Consider the following 21,203-nt stretch of genomic DNA (forward strand, 5'->3'; position numbering starts at 1 on the left):
AAGGAAATATACTTTGGCCTCTTCCTAAACGATTTCTCCCTGTCCCTCTGCTCCTGTCCTGGGTGCTCCTACTAGGACTATGACACGCCCTCTCTCCTCTGGGCTGGTATGTTCAGGCCTCCAATATGTAGCATACCTCTAGGGTTGTAAGGACCAGAGCTGCCAGTGACTCTTTCCTGACTTCAAGTCACCTTGTAGGGACATGCAGCCAGCAGCCCTCCTGGAGAGCATGAAGATGTGGTTGCTAAGGAACGAAGCTCTGGAGAAGGAACTAAAATATTGATGAAGCCACTGCAGAGATCAGACCTGCCAGCTTCCCTGAATTATTGATGAGCCCAGCAGCTGAAAGTTAGAGATTTCTATTTTTTCTGCTGGGAGGGCTTCCTTTCGTTCATTCATGTTTTTAGGAGCTGGATTAGCTCCCTCTGGACTGCTTACAACAGACAGACCCTGCAGGAAGGACAAAAGGGTTTGGTAGGGGAGTGCAGAGCACTGCTGTGAGCATGTCTAGTTCTAAAACTAAAAGTATAAATGTGGGGAGGGCGTAGAGGAAGGGTAGAGGGCTGTCGTCAATATTGGGGCCAAGCTGACTGTTTCACAAGCAAGGCATTTGGAAACTCAGATGGTAAGAGATCTATTCACATAATGGCAGAGCTAGGACCCCTGGCCCAAGTCCCTTCCAAACAACTCCTGGTATGCTCATGGGTGGGCGGTGGGGGTAAGAAGGGGACAGACAGCACAAGTGGAGGAGATTTATCCCTCACTCCCACAGGACCCTTTCACGCAAGTATTGAAAACAGTGCTTTACTGGTGGTAGGATGTCAGACAAAATACTTCGGCATAGCCATTCACTATCTTCAGGAAACTTGGGGAATTAACTTACTGATCTGAGGCTCAGTTGTTTTTTTTTTTAATTATTTTAATTTAAAAATAGAGGGGCCAGGGCCAGACTAATAGGAAGGTGGGGAGGGCGTTTGCCTTGCAAGTGGCCAATGCAGGTTCAATCCCCAGTATCCCATATGGTCTCCTGAGCACTGCCAGGAGTAATTCCTGAATGCAGAGCCAAGGAGTATCATCAGGTGTGATCCAGAAAGTGAAACAATTAAGTAAATCATTAAAAAAAAATTAAAACAAAATAAAACTTGAGGGGCCAGAGTGACAGTATAGTGGGTAAGACATTTGCCTTGCCGGTGCCCAGCATCCCATATGGTTCCCTGAACACCACCAGGGTTAATTCCTGAGTGCAGAGCCAGGAATGACCCCATAAGCCTGGTTGGGTGTGGCACAAAAAGCCAAAAAAATCTAAAAATGAAAAACCAAGGAGGGGGGTTTGTGGCCACTTGACAGTGCTCCAAGTCTACTCTTTGCTTCATGCTCAGAGGACCATATGCAGTGTCAGCAATCAAAACAGGGCCAGACAAAAGTAAGTACCTTAGCCCTTGCCATACTCCCTTCGAACCTACAAATTTTTACTGTAGTTTAGGTAACACAGTTAGAATCCTGTTAACATTTGTTTTGATGTACACATTCAGTGCTCTTTCACCACTACCACAGGACCCTCCACCACTGTTCCTATGTCACTTCTAATCCTCCTCTTCCAATCACTGCCCCTCTCCCCCACGTTTCTTGTTTTGGGGCCACACCCTGCATGACCAGGGGTTACTCTCTGCTCAGTGTTTGGGGATGGAATTCAGGGACACACTTGATGCTGGGGTTTGAACCCCATGCAAAACATGCACACTAGCTCTTTAAGCTATCTTCCCACTCCGAAATACAAAAGCTTATTTTTTATTTTTTGGATTTCTGGGCCACAACCTTCAATAGTATTGAAGTTACTCCTATACTCAGGAAACACTACTGGAGGTACTTGGGGGACCATATGAGATGCCAGAGATTGAACTCTGGTCAGCTGCATGTAGGGCAAGTACCCTACCTACTGTACTATCTCTCTAGCTCCCCAAATAAACTATTTTAGTGGTAACTTCCAGCTAGTTTCAAAAATACAGGTAAAAATCAAGATAGAATTTGATTTCTGTGATTATTCTTCTTGTTGGCTTTTGTTTTGAGTCACACCCAGCAATGAGCAGGGGTTACTCCTGGCTCTGCACTCAGGAATTACTCCTGCTCAGGGGACCAAATGGGATGATGGCGATTGAATCTGGATCATCCATGGGCAACGCAAATCCACTGTACTATTGTTCCGCCCCCTCCATGATTATTTCCTAAACCCAGTCTTCATCTCTAATAGCATTAATCAAAACAAACTGGACAGGGGCCAGAGGCCAGAGAGAATATAGGGAGTAAGGCTCTTGCCTTGCACACAGCTGATCTGAGTTCAATTCCCAGTACCCCATAGGGTCCCCCAAGTCTCACCAGGAGTGATCCCTGAGCAGAGTCAATAGTAAGACCAGGAGCACAGCGGGATGGCACAAAAACAGAAACAGAAACAAAACCTAATGGAGATTCCATTTCTCTGTTTCTGTTTGTCTCCCCCTTCCCTTCCCTATTGTTACTCTTGCAGGTTGCTGGGCCCAGACACTTGATGCTCACACACTTTGTTGTGGTGTGTCGAGGGTCACCCTTGTAGCACTAGGGCTGCTACCAGAAGGGCCAGGGATTACACTCAGCATCCCAGTGTCTCCATTCTCCTGTTCCTAAGAGAATGGCTTCTGCACCCTCCTCTTGGGCAGCCTATGATCCTCCATAGCATTTCCTCTCTTGGCACCAGCACTGAGAAATCCCAAGCCTTAATGGTTAGCATTTGAACAGGATGTGAAGAAAAAGTGAGTAGTCAGGAATTTACAGGGACCCAGGTCCTACATGTCAGATTCTCTGCCAGGGGTCTTACATATTAGCAAGTCCTCAAAGAACATCATTTTGGTCAATGTTGTCTAATCATTGTTATAATATTGACAAGAAAAAATTAATCTTGGCCTGTTCTGCATGAAACATGATGAGGACCTGTGTCACAGTTTTGCTTAAAATCAGTGTCCAATAATCTTTGATGTTAGCTAAAAATTTACTGTACTTCCTCTCATCTCACACTAGTCCTAAGAAGTATTCCCCCAGATCAAGGAGAAAGCACTCCAAGGGATAAGCACATTCTTTGCATGCTTGAGGCCTGGGTTCGATCCCCAGCACTGCATAATCTCCTGAGCACCTCAGGGAGTATAATCCCAAAATTTGGGGCAAAAAATTTTGTTTGGGCTTTTTCAACTTGGAAAGTCCAAGTTAGAAAGAAAGTCATTGGGACCAACCTGGAAAGGCCTGATACAGAAAAGTCTTTCCTTCATGTGCATATGCAGATAGTGTACCTACATGTGCCTCATCAATATGGCTCACACAGGGATTTTGGTTAAATATTCACATATACCCCACTCCATGATCCCTTGGTTCCTGAAGGGATGTGTGGCCAAGTCATGTGGAGGGGAGGACCTTTTTTTTGGGGGGGGGGTCACACCCGGCGATGCACAGGGGTTACTCCTGGCTCATGCACTCAGGAATTACTTCTGGCATTGCTAAGGGGACCATATGGGATGCTGGGAATCAAACCCAGGTTGACCGCGTGCAAGGCAAGGCAAACTCCCTACCCGCTGTGCAATCGCTCCAGCCCCATGGGGGACCTTTTCAATCCCATCTTTTGGGTCTGAGGTTGCTGCAGTTTTAAGTCCATACCATTTTGGGGGACTCCCATCCTGAGTGGGAAAGCAGCAGCTCTGAACAGAGCTGGGGGATGGGGGCAGCAGGTGGCACCAGTCCTGCAGGGAATCGTGTGCCTCTGAGATATGATTAAATGCTGGGATAATGAGTCATTAGCCTTCCCACCTTCCCCAGGCAGCTAGGCTGGGAGCCTGGGAATGGGGGCAGCAGCACTCCCAGCCCACTTACCCTCACTCACCCATAGAAGCAGCCTCTGAGCACAAGGTCCTCTGGGCGTGAGTGGAGCATTCCAAAGAATTATTGAAAGTAGGGGATACTGAAAAGCCCAAATATTATTTCCAATCCCCTGATTATCTAGCATCCCTAAATTCATTCTGTGAAATTCAGTCAGGCAATGCCTGGTGGTGGGAGAAATTCCTCTCAACCCTCTACTTTCCAAGCAAAGGAGACAATCCTCTATGCCAGACATCCTTAACCCAGTTCCCACTTGGGTTTCTTGGCCAATGGTAATTCAAACTACAGTTGTCCTTCCCCATTCCCACAGAGCACAGCACATGTAATGAAAAATGTTATTGTAGCACCAGAGAGACAGTTCAAAAGGTGCAGATTCTGCATGAAGGAAGCTGTTTGATCCCCAGCACCATATGGTCCTCTAAGCACTGGGAAAGTAGCTACTGAGTATTGAAGCAGGAGTAGCCACTGAGCATGCATCATTTGATTCTCTATGTTTAAATTTGTGATCAGAGCGATAGTACAGTGGGTAGGATACTTGGGGACCCTGGGGGCTGCTGAGGATTGAACCTGGGTTGGGTGTGTGCCATGTAAGCTCCCTACCTGCTATTTAGCTCTTCAGTCCCTAGCAATTTCTTAATATCAAATTCCTAAATTTTTTTTCTTTTTGGGTCACACACAGCAATGATCAGGGATTATTCCTGGCTCTGCAATCAGAAATTACTCCTGGCGGTGTTTGGGGGAACATATGGGATGCCGGGGATTGAACCCAGGTCAGCCGCGTGCAAGGCAAACGCTCTATCCGCTGTACTATCACTCTAGCCCCTCAAATTCCTTAATTTTTTTTTTAAATTTCTTTGATGGATATTCCAAATACTTAGAAATGTGAGTTCCTGATGAAATTCTGAAGAATGCTCTAGAAGGGGCTGGAGTGATAGCACAGCGGGTAGGGCGTTTGCCTTGCACGCGGCCGACCCGGGTTCGATTCCCAGCATCCCATATGGTCCCCTGAGCACAGCCAGGGGTGATTTCTGAGTGAAGAGCCAGGAATAACCCCTGTGCATCGCCAGGTGTGACCCAAAAAAGAAAAAAAAAAAGAATGCTCTAGAAGGCTTTATAGGGAAGGCTATGATAGTATTCCCTAAAAGGAGAGCATATATAAAGAATAATTTTAAAAATAAAATAGGGGGGGCAGATTTGGGTCATATTGGGTGATGCTCAGGGATTACCCTGGCTCTGTACTCAGGAATTATTCCTAGCAGTGCTCAAGGGACTATATGGGATGTGGAGGATTGCAACATTAAGGTTAGCTATATAAAAGGCAACACCCTACCTGCTATACTAACTCTCTGACCCCTCTTAAATCTTTTTTTTAGAAATAAAATTTTTTAAAAAGTGAAACAGTGGTATAAGAAAGTACAAATGTGGGGGCTGGAGTGATAGTACAGTGCGCAGGGTGTTTGCCTTGCACGCAGCCAAGTCAGGTTCAATTCATAGCATCCCATATGGTCCTGAGCACCGCCAGGAGTAATACCTGACTGCAGAGCCAGGAGTAACACCTGAGCATCTCCGGGAGTGACCCAAAAAGAAAAAAAAAAAGAGAGAGAGAGAGAGAGAGAGTACAAAAGTTTACATTTTGGGGCTGGAGCAATAGCACAGCGGGTAGGGCATTTGCCTTGCACGCGGCTGACCCGGGTTCGATTCCCAGCATCCCATATGGTCCCCTGAGCACCACCAGGAGTAATTCCTGAGTGCAGAGCCAGGAGTAACCCCTGAGCATCACCGGGTGTGACCCAAAAAGCAAAAAAAAAAAAAAAAAATTAAAAAAAAAGTTTACATTTTAAGGGTACAATGTTATCTTTTCATTAACCTTCTAGGGTAGATAGCCCACTTGTTTACTGAAAAGTCAGGATGTGAACCCAGGTCTGCCAGATCACCAAGTCTCAGCTACAGACCACCACATGTTTTCAGCATGCCCCCAGACAGGACAAAGGGGACCAAGTTCCCCAGAGAGCAGGCCTTTCTTCCTAAGCGATGATTTGCAAACGGAAGGGAGAAATCAGGTATCCAGGAAACCAGCTGTCCCTTCAGTGCAGGTGAGAAGAAGCAGAAGGAATTCCTGTCATTGAAGAAAGACCCAAAGCTGCCTGGAGTCTGCATCTCCGAATGTGCTAAAATATCTCTGGCTGCAATATTCCAGGTGGGAAGCAATCCTTCTGCAGCACCTGCTTCTTTCCCAGACCATTAACATCTCCTTCCCTTCCCCAGAGGCACTCACTGCAGCCTACCTCCAAGCTAATGAAAGCTGCTTAGCAACAGAACGGGTTCATAAAGCCCTGATGTGGCTCCCAGCTCACAGACTCCACCCCTGTCTCCTATTACAGCTCATTCTTTGCTAGAAGCAACTGGCTGGTTGACAGATCAGAGCAGGATGGCACTGAGGTAAAAGGAATCTGGGACCGAAGGGAAGGCCTAGCCTAGACTACACCCCCAATGCCTCAGTTGAAAGTCTGAGAATCTGCAATGCCAAGACAGGAACCTCTCAGAGGACCTTGTAAAACCTAGCTCTCTCCAGCAGAGGTAAAAATCCAACCAGATAATACACGGATTGATAATACTCTTGTCTCTCAGGCGGCCAACCCTAGTTCAATCCCCAAGTACCACATATGGTCCTCTAAGCACTGCCAGGAGTGACACCTAAGCACAGAGCCAGGAATAACACCTGAGCATTGCTGGGTGTGGCTCCAAAATAGAAAGACAAAACAAAAAGAAAATCCAGCCTGAGCACCCAATCAGAATTGGGCAAACAAATACTCCCAGAACTGAACCAGAGAGGAAGACATGTCAAAGAGGCTTCTCTAGTGCTCCTTGGGTGTACCTAAATTACCTGAGATCCTTTAATAGGAAGACAGCAATTTTACCCACTTGAAACACATATATTACCCTACAAATGCAGAGATAAAAAGTGAAACCTGGTACAATCTGCTGTTTAACTGACCTAGAGAAGCCAACAAAAATTAAAAGCACCTTTACTACTATGGTGAGAGAAAAGTGGCAGGAGAGAGCCTACATAAGGAGGCTCAAGAAGCCACAGGGAAAATAGCAAGCATTAATTTGAGGGGCTATTTTTTTCTCACTAGTTTTTGGTTCACATTCAGCAGTGCTCAGGGCTTACTCCTGGCTCTGTGCTCAGGGATTACTCCTGGAGGGGCTCAAGGGACCATATATGGTGTAGGAGATGGAGCAAATGTCAGCCATATGCAAGGCAAGTGCCTTAATCTCTCTGGTCCTGTGGGATTTTTTAGAATTATTTTTGTGTGTATGGTATTAGGGATTGATACAAGGGCCCCACTCATGCAAGGAAAGCACTTTTCCACTTTTCCACATCTCCAGTCCAGGAAATATTAATTTGATTCAATAATAAGTCTCTACATTAAAGTTCAAAGATAATATTAGTAAAGCAAAATAGAAATAATATATATTTTTCCTTTCTGGGAGTCACACCCTGACATGATCAGAGAACCATACGTGGTATTGAAGATCAACCCCAAGCCTCCCACATGCAAAGTACACATAACACTTGGTGCATTGGGCTATCTCTCTGAGCTAGAAATCTTGTAGTGGGGCAGAGGGTTAGGGCCAAGCCCAGCAGTGCTCAAGGAACCATATGTGGTGCTGTGATTTAAACTAGAATCATTTTTAACACAGCAGCATGCAAAGCAAGCTTTGGACATCTTTTTAATCTTAAAAAAAAATAAAGAGATCAGAGCAATAGTACAGAAAGTAGGGTGTTTGCCTTGCATATGACAGATCCAGGTTTGATCCCTAGCACCTCATATGGTCTCCTGAGCCCACCAGGAATGATCCCTGAGCACCTTCAGGTGTGACCTCAAAACAAAAAGCAACAACAAAAAAAATAGAGCTACACAGGGCCAAAGAGAAAATACAGCAGGTAAGGGGTTTGCCTTGCACATGGCCCAACCCAGGACCACATATGTCCCATGAATCCTGCCAGGAGTGATCCCTGAGCTCAAATAGTACAGGGATTAAGGCACTTGCTTGCCTAGTATCCTGTAGACCCTGGTTCAAATTACTGGCACCACATATGGGACCCCCAAGCACCATCTGAGCACAGAGCAAGGAAAATTCCCTGAGCACCACTGGTTGTGACTCAAAAACCAAAACCAACTCCCAAAAGCCATAACAATGGGGCTTAAAAGATTGTTCAAAGGACTTGAGCCCATGCTTTACATGTGGGAGGCCTGAGTCCAATCCCAGGCACCACTGAAAGAAATCTCCCAAGCAGAGTGTTGGGAATAGCCTAAGCACTGCCAGATGTGCCCCCCTCAAAAAAAAAAAATTAGAGGAACAAAAAAAGTGACCAAGGAACCTTCTTTTGCAGTGTTGTTCTATTTTTTTTTTGGTGGGGGGTCACACCTGGCTATGCACAGGGGTTACTCCTGGCCCATGCACTCAGGAATTACCCCTAGCAGTGCTCAGGGGACCATATGGGATGCTGGGATTCGAACCTGGGTTGGCTGTGTGCAAGGCAAACTCCCTACTCGTTGTGCTATCGCTCCAGCCCTGAGTGTTATTCTATTTTGTTTGTTTAGTTTGTTTTATTCTCAAAGTCATACTCTTTGCCAGTAGTCAACACAGGTCCTGATCCCCTAGGTTCTGAGGGCCTGTTCTCTTAGAACAGCACTCAGAGAACTCCTCTCTACCAAGTGGGGGTTGCCAGCAAAGCTTCCTTCTAACGTTTATACCGGCAAGGAGCTGACCAGCATCTGGATAGAAGGGGAAACCTAACAAGGTTTGGCCTCAAAACAAAGAAAACAAATAAAATAAAGCTACTGGGACCAGAGAAATAGTACAGCAGGTAAAGGTTCTAAATTAAATTTTAAAATAAAATAAAATAAACCTACTTCGGGACTAAACATTCCTGGTGCTGGAGTGATAGTATAGTGAGTAGGGTGACTGCCTCACATGTGACTGAGCTGGGTCAGATCCCCAGTACCCTACATGATCCCCCAAGCCCTGCCAGGAGTGATTCCTGAGTACAGAGCCAGGAATTAGTCTGAGCACCATCAGGTATAACCAAAAAAACCCAAACAAACAAAAAAAAACCCACACAACTATTTTGCTTCATTGAAAAAAAAAAGAATTCTCTCTCTTTTTATTTAGATCTCACATTCCCAAGCTCCATCTAGCTTAACAGCTGGCAGTCACTTTGCTAACAGTTCCCTCAGCGACTGAGTCCTGAGCCTAAGAAGAGGAAGCAAATTGGAAAAGGCTTGCAGACATCTTTTGTTTGGCCCACACAATCATTTTTTTTTAAACTGGAATTAGTTAACAACATTTTTAAATTGGAAACTTTCTCTGGAGAGAAAGCTCAAAGCGTTGAGCACATGCTTTGTATGCAAAAGGTCCAAGTATGAATCGCTTAAAAAAGAGAGAGGATGGGAATAGCCCCTGATCCACTGCTGGTTGTAACCCCAAACCCCCCAAAATAATTTATTTGAAAAAGTAAAATAAAAATAAATATTTTTTTAAAAAAAGTAAAATAAAGGGGCTGGAGTGATAGCACAATGGGTAGGGCATTTGCCTTGCACGTGGCCAACCCGGGTTTGATTCCCAGCGTCCCATGGTCCCCTGAGCACCGTCAGGAGTAATTCCTGAGTGCAAAGCCGGGAGTAACCCCTGAGCATTGCCGGGTGTGACCCAAAAAGCAAAAAAAAAAAAAGTAAAATAAAATGGGAAAGTTTCATATAAAAACTCAGGGTTCTGATTTTTCTTAAAATAAAAGGGATAATAAGGATGCTTGAAATAGAGTACAGGGGAGTAGGTTCATGCCATGCGTGCAGCTAACTCAGGTTCCATCCAAGCACCTCCCTGGTGGTCTGGAAAATCCCTGGAACCGTAGGTATGGCCCTCAAAGGACCTCATTCTCAGGTCCTTGCATGGAACCTTCAGTCCAGTTGGCTAAGAATTACAGGTAGATGGGCCAGAGTAAAGTGGGTAGGGTGTTTGCTTTGTATGCAGACCTACTTGGGTTCAATCCCAGGCATCCCATATGGTCCCCAGATCACCACCAGGAGTAATTCCCAAATGAACTGCCAGGAGTAACCCCTGAGCATCATTGTGACCCAAAAAGAAAATAAATAAGAGAAAGACAGAAAGACAGAAAGAAAGAAAGAAAGAAAGAAAGAAAGAAAGAAAGAAAGAAAGAAAGAAAGAAAGAAAGAAAGAAAGAAAGGGAGAAAGAAAGAAAGAAAGAAAGAAAGAAAGAAAGAAAGAAAGAAAGAAAGAAAGAAAGAAAGAAAGAAAGAAAGGGAGAGAGAAGAAAGAAAGAAAGAAAGAAAGAAAGAAAGAAAGAAAGAAAGAAAGAAAGAAAGAAAGAAAGAAAGAAAGAAAATAAGGAAGGAGGGAAGGAAGGAAGGAAGGAAGGAAGGAAGGAAGGAAGGAAGGAAGGAAGGAAGGAAGGAAGGAAGGAAGGAAGGAAGAGAGAGAGAAATAGAAAGAAAGAGAAATAGAAGGAAAGAACGAAAGAATTACAGTTAGGGGCCCCCAGGAAATCTGAGCATCTCCAGTGGGTCCAAAATTTAAAAGATAATGCCTGAGAGACAGCGTAGGATTAAGGTGCTTGTCTGCATGCAATTGAGCCTGGTTCCATTCCCAGGCACCATACCTGACAGTGCTCAGGGTTTACTCCTTGCTCTGTACTCAAGGATCACTTCTGGCAGGGCTTGGGGGATAATATAGGAATCAAACCTGGGTCAGCCACATGCAAAGCTAGCACCCTACCCACAGCATTATCATAAGCTCCAACCCCTTATTTTGTTTCCTATGTCTGCTCTATGTTCTCTGGAGGAGGTTTAGCACCACTACATACATAATTGGGCCACCAGCAGAGCCCTTCTGGTGACAATGACAGATAGTAGCTGAAGTCAGAGGAACAAAGAAAGATTGAAAAGAGAAAATTTCTAATACTCTTCAAAGCCACTTACTGGTAAGAGTAGCAGGCTTTTCTCCTACTATAGGTTCTACCTGGGAAAGGTAAGATCAGACAGCTCACTATAACCCTGGACTCATCAAATTGGGGAAATTCGGCCAAATTTGGAGACTTCAGTCCTACAAACCTAGATTTAGGCTCAGGAAAAAAAAAGCAGACATTTCCTGAGCTCTTACAATACTAGAAAATCACATGCATCATATCAATTCTCACAGAAATCCCTTGAGATGGTAACTATCTCCTTTCCTTTCTTTTACTCTTCTGGGCTTTTGGGCCACACCTAGCAGTGCTCAGCAGCTACTTTTGGGTCTGTGCCCAGGGGTCACTGTTATTGTTCAGGGAATCATATATGGTGATAATGATCAGACCCAGGTCGGTGGGGTTGGCAGCATGCAAGGTGGGCATCTTAACCACTGTACTATCTTCCCCAATCCAGTACCCTTGCTTTTAGAAGAGCAAACCAAAAGTGACAAAAGTTAAAAAAAAAAAACTGAGGCCAGATAAATAGCTCAATAAGCTAGAGTGCATACTTTGCATGCAATAGGCCTGAGTTCAGTATTGCATGGTTCCCTGATTCCCTGAGTACCACCAGGAGCTGAAGTAGCTCCCCCCCAAAAAAAAAAATGGAAAGATTTTGTTCAATGGGGCCAGAGAGATAGTACAGGGGTTAATGTGCCTGTCCTGCACATGGCCAACCCCAGGGACCACAACACAGGGTCCTTGAGCACTGCCAGGAATGATCCCTGAGCACAGAGCCTGGTGTAAGCCTTTTTTTTTTTTTTTGCTTTCTGGGTCACACCCGGCATTGCACAGAGGTTACCTCCTGGCTTTGCACTCAGGAATTACTCCTGGCGGTGCTCAGGGGACCATATGGGATGCTGGGAATCAAACCCGAATCGGCCGTGTGCAAGGCAAACGCCCTACCCGCTGTGCTATTGCTCCAGCCCCTGGTGTAAGCCTTTTAAGCACAGCTGTATTATGGCCAAAAATGAAACAAACAGCCAAAAAAATGAAAGTGTGGGGCTGGAGCAATAGCACAGCGGGTAGGGCGTTTGCCTTGCACACGGCCGATTTGGGTTCGATTCCCAGCATCCCATACGGGCCCCTGAGCACCACCAGGGGTAATTCCTGAGTGCAGAGCCAGGAGTAACCCCTGTGCATCGCCGGGTGTGACCCCCCCTAAAAAAAAAAAGTATACATGACAACCTAAGATGTAAGCAGATCACTCACTGCAACTGCTTTCTCACTTCTCTGCTTTATTTTCTTTCACAGCTACTTCCTTACATATTGCTACAGAATACACTTCAGCTTGCATTTTGTATCATCACAAGAAAAGTAAAAGACAGCCCATTTTGTTACTTTGTTACTATTTGTCCATGTAGAAACACTGTGCTCAACCAGTTCCCCTCAGTGTCTGCTTCTGGACAGAGAGGGAGGGCAGATCTCACTGCCTCATCACGCTGCTATGGGTTTTCCTTTCTGCATCTGTTCCTTGAAATCCTTTTCTCAGGAATGTATGGCCTCTGACAAATACCAAAATTCAATTTTAAGAGTCAGTATAGGAAACAACACAGAGATAGCAAATGGCTTCTTGTTCCTTCAGAAAAGGTGTTAAAAGGTCGACCAAATTTTTATAGATAAAAAACAAAACTGTTGTATGTAGTTAGGTTTTCTTTTTCTTTTTCTTTTTAAATTAAGCACAGTAGTTTTTTGTTGTTGTTGTTATTTTTTTTTTCTTTTTGGGTCACACCCAGTGATGCTCAGGGGTTACTCCTGGCTCTACATTCAGGAATTACTCCCGGCGGTGCTGGGGGACCATATGGGATGCTGGGAATCGAACCCAGGTCAGCCGTGTGCAAGGCAAATGCCCTACCCGCTGTGCTATCGCTCCAGGTGCTATTACTCCAGCCCCAAGCACAGTAAGCACAGTAGTTTTTATTAAAAGAAGATTGCTTAGTGAGGCTGGAGCAATAGCACAGCAGATAGGGAGTTTGCCTTGCACGCGGCCGACCCAGGTCCCCTGAGCACCGCCAGGAGTAATTCCTGAGTGCATGAGCCAGAAGTAACCCCTGTGCATCGCTGGGTGTGACCCAAAAACCAAACACCAAAAAAAAAAAAGATTGCTTAGAAAGATGTTAGAGGAGCCAGAGCAATAGTACAGCTGCTAGTGTGCTTGCCATCATGCACACGACCACTCAGGTTCAATCCCTGGCACCCCATATGGCCCCTGATATGGGTAATGGGATTAGTGTTGGGAACTGTATACTTGAAATTTGATTATAAATAATTTTGTAAATCATGGTACCTCAATTAAAAAAAATTTTTTTTTAAAGATGTGAGGGGGCTGCTGGAGCGATAGCACAGCAGGTAGGGCGTTTGCCTTGCACGTGGTCAACCCAGGTTCGATTCCCAGCATCCCATGTGGTCCCCTGAGCACTGCCAGGAGTGATTCCTGAGTGCATGAGCCAGGAGTAACCCCTGTGCATCACCAGATGTGACCCAAAAAGCAAAAAAAAAAAAGAAGAAAGAAAGAAAGAAAGAAAAGAAAGATGTGAGAGAAGAGAAAGAGTGAAAATATGTGTTCAAGAGAGAACACGGGTATGTCCAAAGTGGAAATAAACAAGCAAAGAAACACAGAGACAAGCAAGTAAGATATACGTTCAAAAGAGAACACAACAGGATTGAGGGCGCCTATAGTCCTACATCTACACAGGCAAGAGTCTTCTTATTTGGGGGGAAGGGGCTCAGGACATACCTTGTGGTGCTGGGGAGTTATTCCTATCTCTGAGCACAGGGGCTACACCTGGTGGTGCTCTAGGTATCTATCATATGTGGTGCAAGGGATCCTACAGGATTTGGTTGTATGTAAGACAAGTACCTTATCCCAGTGCTGTTCTCTCCAGCACCCCCTCTTTTTTTGGGGGGGTCACACCCTGTGGTGCTCAGGACTTACTCCTGGTTCTGCACTCAGGTATCAACCCTGCCAAGGCTTAGGGATCCACAGGTGGTTGCCAACGATAGAACCCAGGTCAGCTGTGTGCAAAGTAAGTGGCCCAACTGCTGACCTATCTTTCCAGGTGACAAGAGGTTCTCTTTCTCTCTTTCTTTCTCTCTCTTTCTCTCTTTCTTTCTTTCTTTCTTTCTTTCTTTCTTTCTTTCTTTCTTTCTTTCTTTCTTTCTTTCTTTCTTTCTTTCTTTCTTTCTTTCTCTCTTATCACACCCATCAGTGTTTAGGGCTGAGTCCTGGCTCTGTGCTCAGGGATCACACAGCAGGGCTTAGGGAACTATATGGTGTTCCAGGGATTCAACCCAGGTTGGCTGTGTGCAAGGCAAATGCCGTACCCATTATACTGTCACTCCAGCCTCTATTTAAGATATTTAGGTCCTGTAGATCCAGTCTTTAGTAGGTTTGTGGTGAGGTCTAAGAAAATTTCAAGAGCTTCTGAATTGGGACAAGAATAAAGCTTAGTGGGAGAGCAACTTGCCTTCATGGGGGAAGTCCTAGGTTTGCATCCTAGTACCTTGAAAGCAAATGGAAAAAGCTTCTGAGCAATTCTGATTTGCAGTAAGAGTTGACATTTGTTAAACCTAACAAATCATATTTCCCCAGTCCCAGCACAAGTGTTCTCAATTCTAACCTTCCTCCTACTAACCCCAACCCCCCTCCATCACTTACCACACAGAGCAATGATGTGGCTGCTATCTTCATGTACAAACTTCCTGGTGACAGCCTCCTCCATGATTTGCTTCACCTGTGAACAAATGGGAAATACTGTACTTATTTAGTCTGATCAATGGCCTCTGGGAAAATAAATAGCTTGGTTTTGCCTTTGTGGTCTGAGTTCAAACACTTGAAAAGTAGATGCAGGGATGGAAGAGGTGGAGAGGCAAACTTTTCTTTTTTTTTTGCTTTTCAGGTCACACCCAGCGATGCACAGGGGTTACTCCTGGCTCTGCACTCAGGAATTACTACTGGCAGTGCTCAGGGGACCATATGGGATACTGTGAATAGAACCCAGGTCGGCTGCGTGCAAGGTAAACGCCCTATCCACTGTGCTATCACTCCAGTCCGAAGAGGCAAACTTTTCTCAGTGGACAGGACTGAGCTTCTTGGAAAGGTGACCAGGGTGGGGCTGGAGACCTAGTCCAGGAAGTAAAACATTTGCCTTGCACATGTCAGATCCAGGAGCAATTCCTGGCACCCTGTATGGTCTTTGAGCTCACCAGGAATGATCCCTAAGCACCAGAGCCTGAATAAGGAATAAGCCCTGAACACAGTCAGGTATAGGCCCAAAACAAAACAACAAAAAACTGACCAGGGCAAAAAGATGCTATAAACTCACTAATTCAGTATGGTAGGTTTTTTAGTCCAGGATGGCAGAAATTCTCCTGGAGGAAGGGTCATGCCATGGAAACATAATACAGGATGCTGTTTGCTCATTTGTACTGAGGTGGAGAAGGATCTATGTGTAAATACCTAATCCTTTAAGGACAAAGAGGTTCAGTAAAGGTTGGAAGTAAACAACCTGTGACATCCATTTTCCCCCTTCTCTGAGGTTAGGGCAGGTCCATTCAGGCCGCAGAGACACTCCCACATGCTTAAAAGTCCAGCCACATTCTATTTAGGTAAAACACTCATGTTTGGGTTGCAACAGCTCAATGGCTTATGCCTGTTTTGTATGGAGGCAGCTGGAGTTCCATCCCTGGCAATTCTCCTAGCTCTGCAGGGAAAGACCCCTGGAGCACAGAGCCAGGAATAGCACCACAATACCACCTAGGTATTATTCCCTCCCTCGCAAAATTTAAAAAAAAGAAAAAAGCAAAAAAACCTGCAAAAAACCCACAAGGGGATACAAGGGAACAGGAATGTGATTTACTGACAGAGCATTTGGCTTGCACACATAAAGTCCTGAATCTGACCCCCCAATCACCCCACACAAAAATTTAAACATTAGTATGTAGTAGAAATATAGAAATATAGAAAATATATCATAACCAGTGATGAATCTTCATGGAACCAAACAGTGATAAATATTGAACTAAACAGTGTTCAATGTTCACTGAACAACAATGAAGCCAGCAGCTAGAATGAGGAACAAGTAACCATCATTTAAAAGCATCCCTACCCATTCTGCCATCTTTCCTTACAGTCACTTTTTCTCACTATCCTTGCTTTTATTTTTGGGTTTGGAGCCATACCTGGATTGAACCAGGGTCAGCTGCACGCAAGGCCAGCACCTTTACTCCTCTACTATCTCTCTGGTTGAGGTCTTTTTTTGTTTGTTTTGTTATATGTTATATATAATATATATGCTTTTAATATATGTTATCACTGTCACTGTCATCCTGTTGCTCATCGATTTGTTTGAGTGGGCACCAGTTACTGTTTTTGGCATATCCAATATGCACGAGTAGCTTGCCAGGCTTTGCCACGTGGGCTCAATACTCTCGGTAGCTTGCCAGGCTCCCCGAGAGGGGCAGAGGAATCGAATTCGGGTCGGCCGAGTGAAAGGCGAACGCCCAACCACTGTGCTATCACTCCAGCCCAATATGTTATATATATATAATAAATAGATCAAACTACCCATGATCCTACAGCTACAAAATGGCAGAACTGTTCAATTCCAAAGCTGTGATTTAGAAATTATACTATCCATGTACCCAGGGTTGCTTCACTATCTCAAAGGAACACAGTGTTACTGGTTCTAATTTAGAGCAGAGATTTTTTGAGTGGCAAATCTCAGATGACTGCTCATGAGTGGAATGAGCCCCGGCAGCTATATTTAACACTCATCAAATGAGATGGAGAAATTCATCCTTTTGGTCCAATGTTAAGTTGCTGTGAAAGTTTGCGACCTGCCCCTACCACAGAAAAGGGTGGTGTGGACCCAGTTGAAAAAAAAATGTTGAAGGATTTCCCTTCTTGCTACACTATTTTGGTTCTCCAGGCTTCTATTAGCAGGACCTCAGGGCCCCAGAGGAAACAGCTAGTTTCACACTCATCACACTAAGTGTCTTCTAACTTCCCCAGTTTCTGGGTCAATTCACACACAAGAAATGTTTGCAAGAACAAGTTTCCTTAGGAGCCTCTTAGCCTGAGAAGTTCTGCTTTCAAATACTCCTGCCCTCACCTCCCTCCAAGAGGGAAGGAAAGCTGGTAGTGGTCTTTACAATTCTTTATTGTAATTTTGGGGCCATACTCCAGGGAGTACTCCTGAATCTATGCTCAAGGATCACTGCTGGTGGATTGAACCCAGTGAGTTGTGTGCAAGGCAAGCACCCGATCTACTGTACTATCTCTCTGGCCCCTATAATAGATGAAATTAGTGTGCAGTATTTATGACTGGGTTTCTTTTGCTACCTGATATGTGAGGTTTATTCATGTGGCTGGTTTGTAGTAATAGAATATGAATTCCCCATTGTATTAACACATTACAATTTGACTGGTAGTTTCTGATGTGAGACTGATAGGAGAAGTGCTCTCATTTCTTTAGATTTGTTTCTAGGCACAGATTCCTATACACATATCTGCTATATATGGCCACAGCAATATTGAGGTTCTAGTTTGCTTTCAACATTTATTTATTTATTTATCTATTTATTTATTTATCTATTTATTTTTTTTTGAGTTGCACCCGCTAGTGCTCAGGGGTTACTCCTGGCTCTGCACTCAGGAATTACTCCTAGTGGTGCTTGGGGGACCATTGGGATACTGGAGATCGAACCCTGGTTAGCCACATGCACAAACACTCTACCCACTGTACTATAGCTCCAGCCCCTGCTCTCAACATTTAAATCAAGCACTTCTGATGTCTGGGCAAATCTGCCAAGAGATACTAATACTGGACACCAGAGGGATGATTACCTGAGACTCCACCTAACTGTTCTGCCCCTATTCCTAATGTGAAATGCTACAAATAAAGGACCAGGTTATTTAGTCTTTGCAATTCAGATAAAAGGCATGCAGTATCCTTAAGCCCTTGGCCACAAGGCCTTCATCTAGAGCTTCACAGTTTGAAAGGTGACAGAGCTGCTGAAGCTTGGAGAGGATGAGGGAAAGACCTGGAGGTTCTCTGAGGGAATCTGCTCAGGTTTAGCCATTAGGTAAAGTGGGATCAGATCGATTCTGCACTCCAAATTGTTAAAATGCTTCCTAGATTACTTCCCAAGGGTGTCTGCATTAAACAGAGCATATTATAATATCACAGCTCAAAGACTTGCAGGCATCTGAAACAACTGATTCTGTGGTTAGGAGTTAGAAATATCCCTAGGAATATACCAGAGGTCCTTTATGAGAGTCCAAACCTTACTACAACTATCTTCTTTTCTCTACTTGTAGGAAAGGATATGTATCTCTCAGAAGCAAGTGCTAGAGAGGCAAGAGAACTAAGAATTTAGATGAGGACCAATTCAATAATCTACAGACAGCATGTTTGCATGTATATACACATGTGTGTATGTATGTATGTGTATATAATATATATGAAGAGAGAGAGGTACAGGTGAATGTTTGGGGGCATACCCTATCATGCTAGGGGTTTGCTCCTGGCAGTGCTCAGTGTAGCATGCAGTGCCAGGGACTGAACCAAGGCATCTCGCATGCAAAGCATACACTAAGTCCACTGAGCTAACTTCCTGGTCCAGTGCGTAGCATTTTGGAACATTTTTCACATTTGTTTATAAGACATTCTAGGATTAGTACATATATTCCCCCTAAAAACTCAAAAATATTTCCTGTTACCCCTAACCTACCCCACATTTCGATCACATCCACAATCCTAGGATATCTATCCACAGTTTGAAGATAATCACATTTTCTTCTTGTTTATACTGTTCATATATGTTTCTGTCACTAGAATGTTTGCTTCCTGGGAATAAGGGCTGAGAACTGGACTGAGATTTCTCTTCCATTAAGGGAGATCATGGTTGGGATTAATTGCTGATTTGATAGACTTAAAAACAGCCTGAAAGCTGTTCCTCGGTCATTTCACAGCAAAGACCTGATGGAGGCCAGAAGGTAATTGCTTCAAACACATTTTTGTCAACTATGGGAAAGAAACAAATGTTAGGGTTCAGAAGCTATTGTTAATGCAAAAGAGTCGTCTAGAGCTTTCCAGGATTTTATGAGAACCCAGAATCATCTTTAATTCTAAAACTCTAGGAAAAGGTGAAGGAACCAATATAGCTTCAATGTTTATATACTGGGTAGATTTCATGATTTGTTTTAAGATACAGAAGTTGAGATTTAGAGATTAAGTAATTTACTCAAGATTATTCAAGACTCTTCAAAAGTTTATGCATTCCCAACAAATCTTTGTCAGCAAGATTAGCTGGTCTATTTTTCAAATAATTACCATCCACTGTGTCTCAGGCACGAAAGAGGATAATGGACAAAACAGAGGGTTCTCCAGCATTCTTGGAGTTTGAGTATCTGGTAGAAAACAGCCATTTAGATATGGTGGGAGGAGTTCAGGGCTCCACAGGCCTTAACTCATCCTAATCCATCTATGGATTTGAGCTCTCAGATAGGGTGAGTCAGACGCATGCCCCCCTTCCTCCCCCCGCCCCCCCCCCGCAGTTCCCACTAAATTGAAATTGGCTTCAGGGCCGGGTCAAGGTAGACGTCAAAGGCCGTTAATAGAGGAAATTATTCCTTTTCTCTTCCCATGGGGGGATGGCGGTAGCTTCACCTCAAAGGGGGAATAAAAGGAGTCTTAAAACCCATCCTAAAAGAAAAAAAAAAAAGCAACACAAAACCCTGCTGATCGGAGGATTGGGAGGTGGGCGTGGAAGGAGAAGCAGTGAGCTATACAGTGAACCCAGTGGCGACTCGGTTCCCAGAGGAATACGGGAGTGCAAAACGCAGCTAAACCCCCAAATCTTCCCTGCAGCCCCGGAGGGCTGCGCGGGGCCCCGCCCCCTCCCCAGGCGCGGGCAATGAATGAGCAGCCTGGGTTCCCCAGAAATCGCCGCCGCCCCTCCCCCGACCTCGGTCTCCCGGCGCTGCTGCCGTCACAGGGCGGGGAGCTGCGGGATCTCGGAGCAAACAAGTCCCCAAACAGCGACCTAACCCCTCGGGCCAAGGGGAGCTGCCCAGAACCCGAGGGAGACGGAGCTGCAGCCCGTTTGGGATCCGCCCCCGGCCCGCCCAGGCCCGGGAACCTAGAGCGCCGGCCGCCCCTGGCGGGTGGGCGCGAACCTTTCCTCGCCCGGGGCCGCGCGCGGGGCCGGGACGCGAGCCCTCGTGGGGGGGGGGGGTCTCCGCCCCGACTTTACCTCCTTCTTCACGTTCCACAGCAGTTTCTCTTTGACCGCGTCCTCCGCGCTGCCCATGGTGCGGCGGCTGGCGGGAAGGCCGCGCCGAGCGGACCCCCAAAGCCCCCGTGCGCCCTCGCCGCCTCCGCGCCTCTCGGCTCAGCGCCCCACGCGCCAGGCGGAGCCCCCGCCCGCCGCGCTCCCCGCCCGCCGCCGCCGCCGCAGCCACTGCCCGGTGCTCGGCTCCGCAGCCATCTTCCGAGCCCCGCACAGACGTCAGGTGGCTGGCCCGGCCCCTTCCCACAGCGGGGGGCGGGGGGGAACCAGCGACGGGGGGGGCTGTCGGGGCGCGGGTAGGGTGCGCGCGCCTGGGAGCGGCGGGCCCGGGCGCGCTCCACCAGGGTCGCTGTCATGACAACGCGCCCGCGCCCGCCCCGAGGGCGCGAACCCGCATTGTGAGCGCTGGGTCCCTCAGGCGGAGGCGAACATCATTCGCGCTGGACCTGCCTCGATCCGGCCAGACGCCTCCTGATTGCTACACGCTCCTCTTTGCGACGGGAGAGCCGGGGTGCCCTGCCTTGGGAGCGCGGCCACCGGGAGGCCATCGTTAGTCTTCAGGCTGAGGGAAAGGCCGTTGCTCCAGCGCTTCTCTAAGCCCTGGACCAGCCGGTCGCCCGAGGATTGGGAGCCTCGGTTGGCCCGGAGGAGGGGTCGTCTAGTCCTGTCTGACTCTAGGAACTCCGTGGGAAGTGGCGCGGGGAAGGCGTAAATGGGACCGGCGAGAACTTATTCGGAAACTGCGAAGGTGAAAACTAGCGCCTTCCGTGCGATTCGCCTCGTAGATTGCCTTACGAGGGAATCAGAGGGAGTGAAACGGACGCTCAAAGTGACAAACACCTGCTGCTGCATCTGAGGAGTGTAGCACTTAAATCACGGCGAAGAGGAGGGGCTCAGCCCTCCCGCACGAATGGAGAATCTCCTCAGATGTTTCCCTAAGTAATACATCTGACTGCGCGCGCGCGCGCGCACACACACACACACACAC

The 21,203-nt window shown here is 46.2% G+C and overlaps 1 protein-coding gene across 2 annotated transcripts in view; it reads right to left on the reverse strand.

Moving 5' to 3' along the window:
* SGSM2 (small G protein signaling modulator 2) overlaps nt 1-20,425 on the reverse strand; it is a 42,122-nt gene extending 21,697 nt beyond the window's left edge. For both annotated transcript variants that reach the window (XM_055131116.1, XM_055131115.1), the window contains exons 1-2: nt 20,180-20,425; nt 14,580-14,655 (exon numbers count right to left, since the gene is read on the reverse strand). In XM_055131116.1, coding sequence (XP_054987091.1) covers nt 14,580-14,655; nt 20,180-20,236 — 133 coding nt within the window. In that variant the 5' untranslated portion in view covers nt 20,237-20,425. The remainder of the gene's footprint in view (nt 1-14,579; nt 14,656-20,179) is intronic.
* Nucleotides 20,426-21,203: the final 778 nt, after the last annotated feature.

Source organism: Sorex araneus, chromosome 3, assembly GCF_027595985.1.
Source record: "Sorex araneus isolate mSorAra2 chromosome 3, mSorAra2.pri, whole genome shotgun sequence".
Taxonomy (NCBI): domain Eukaryota; kingdom Metazoa; phylum Chordata; class Mammalia; order Eulipotyphla; family Soricidae; genus Sorex; species Sorex araneus.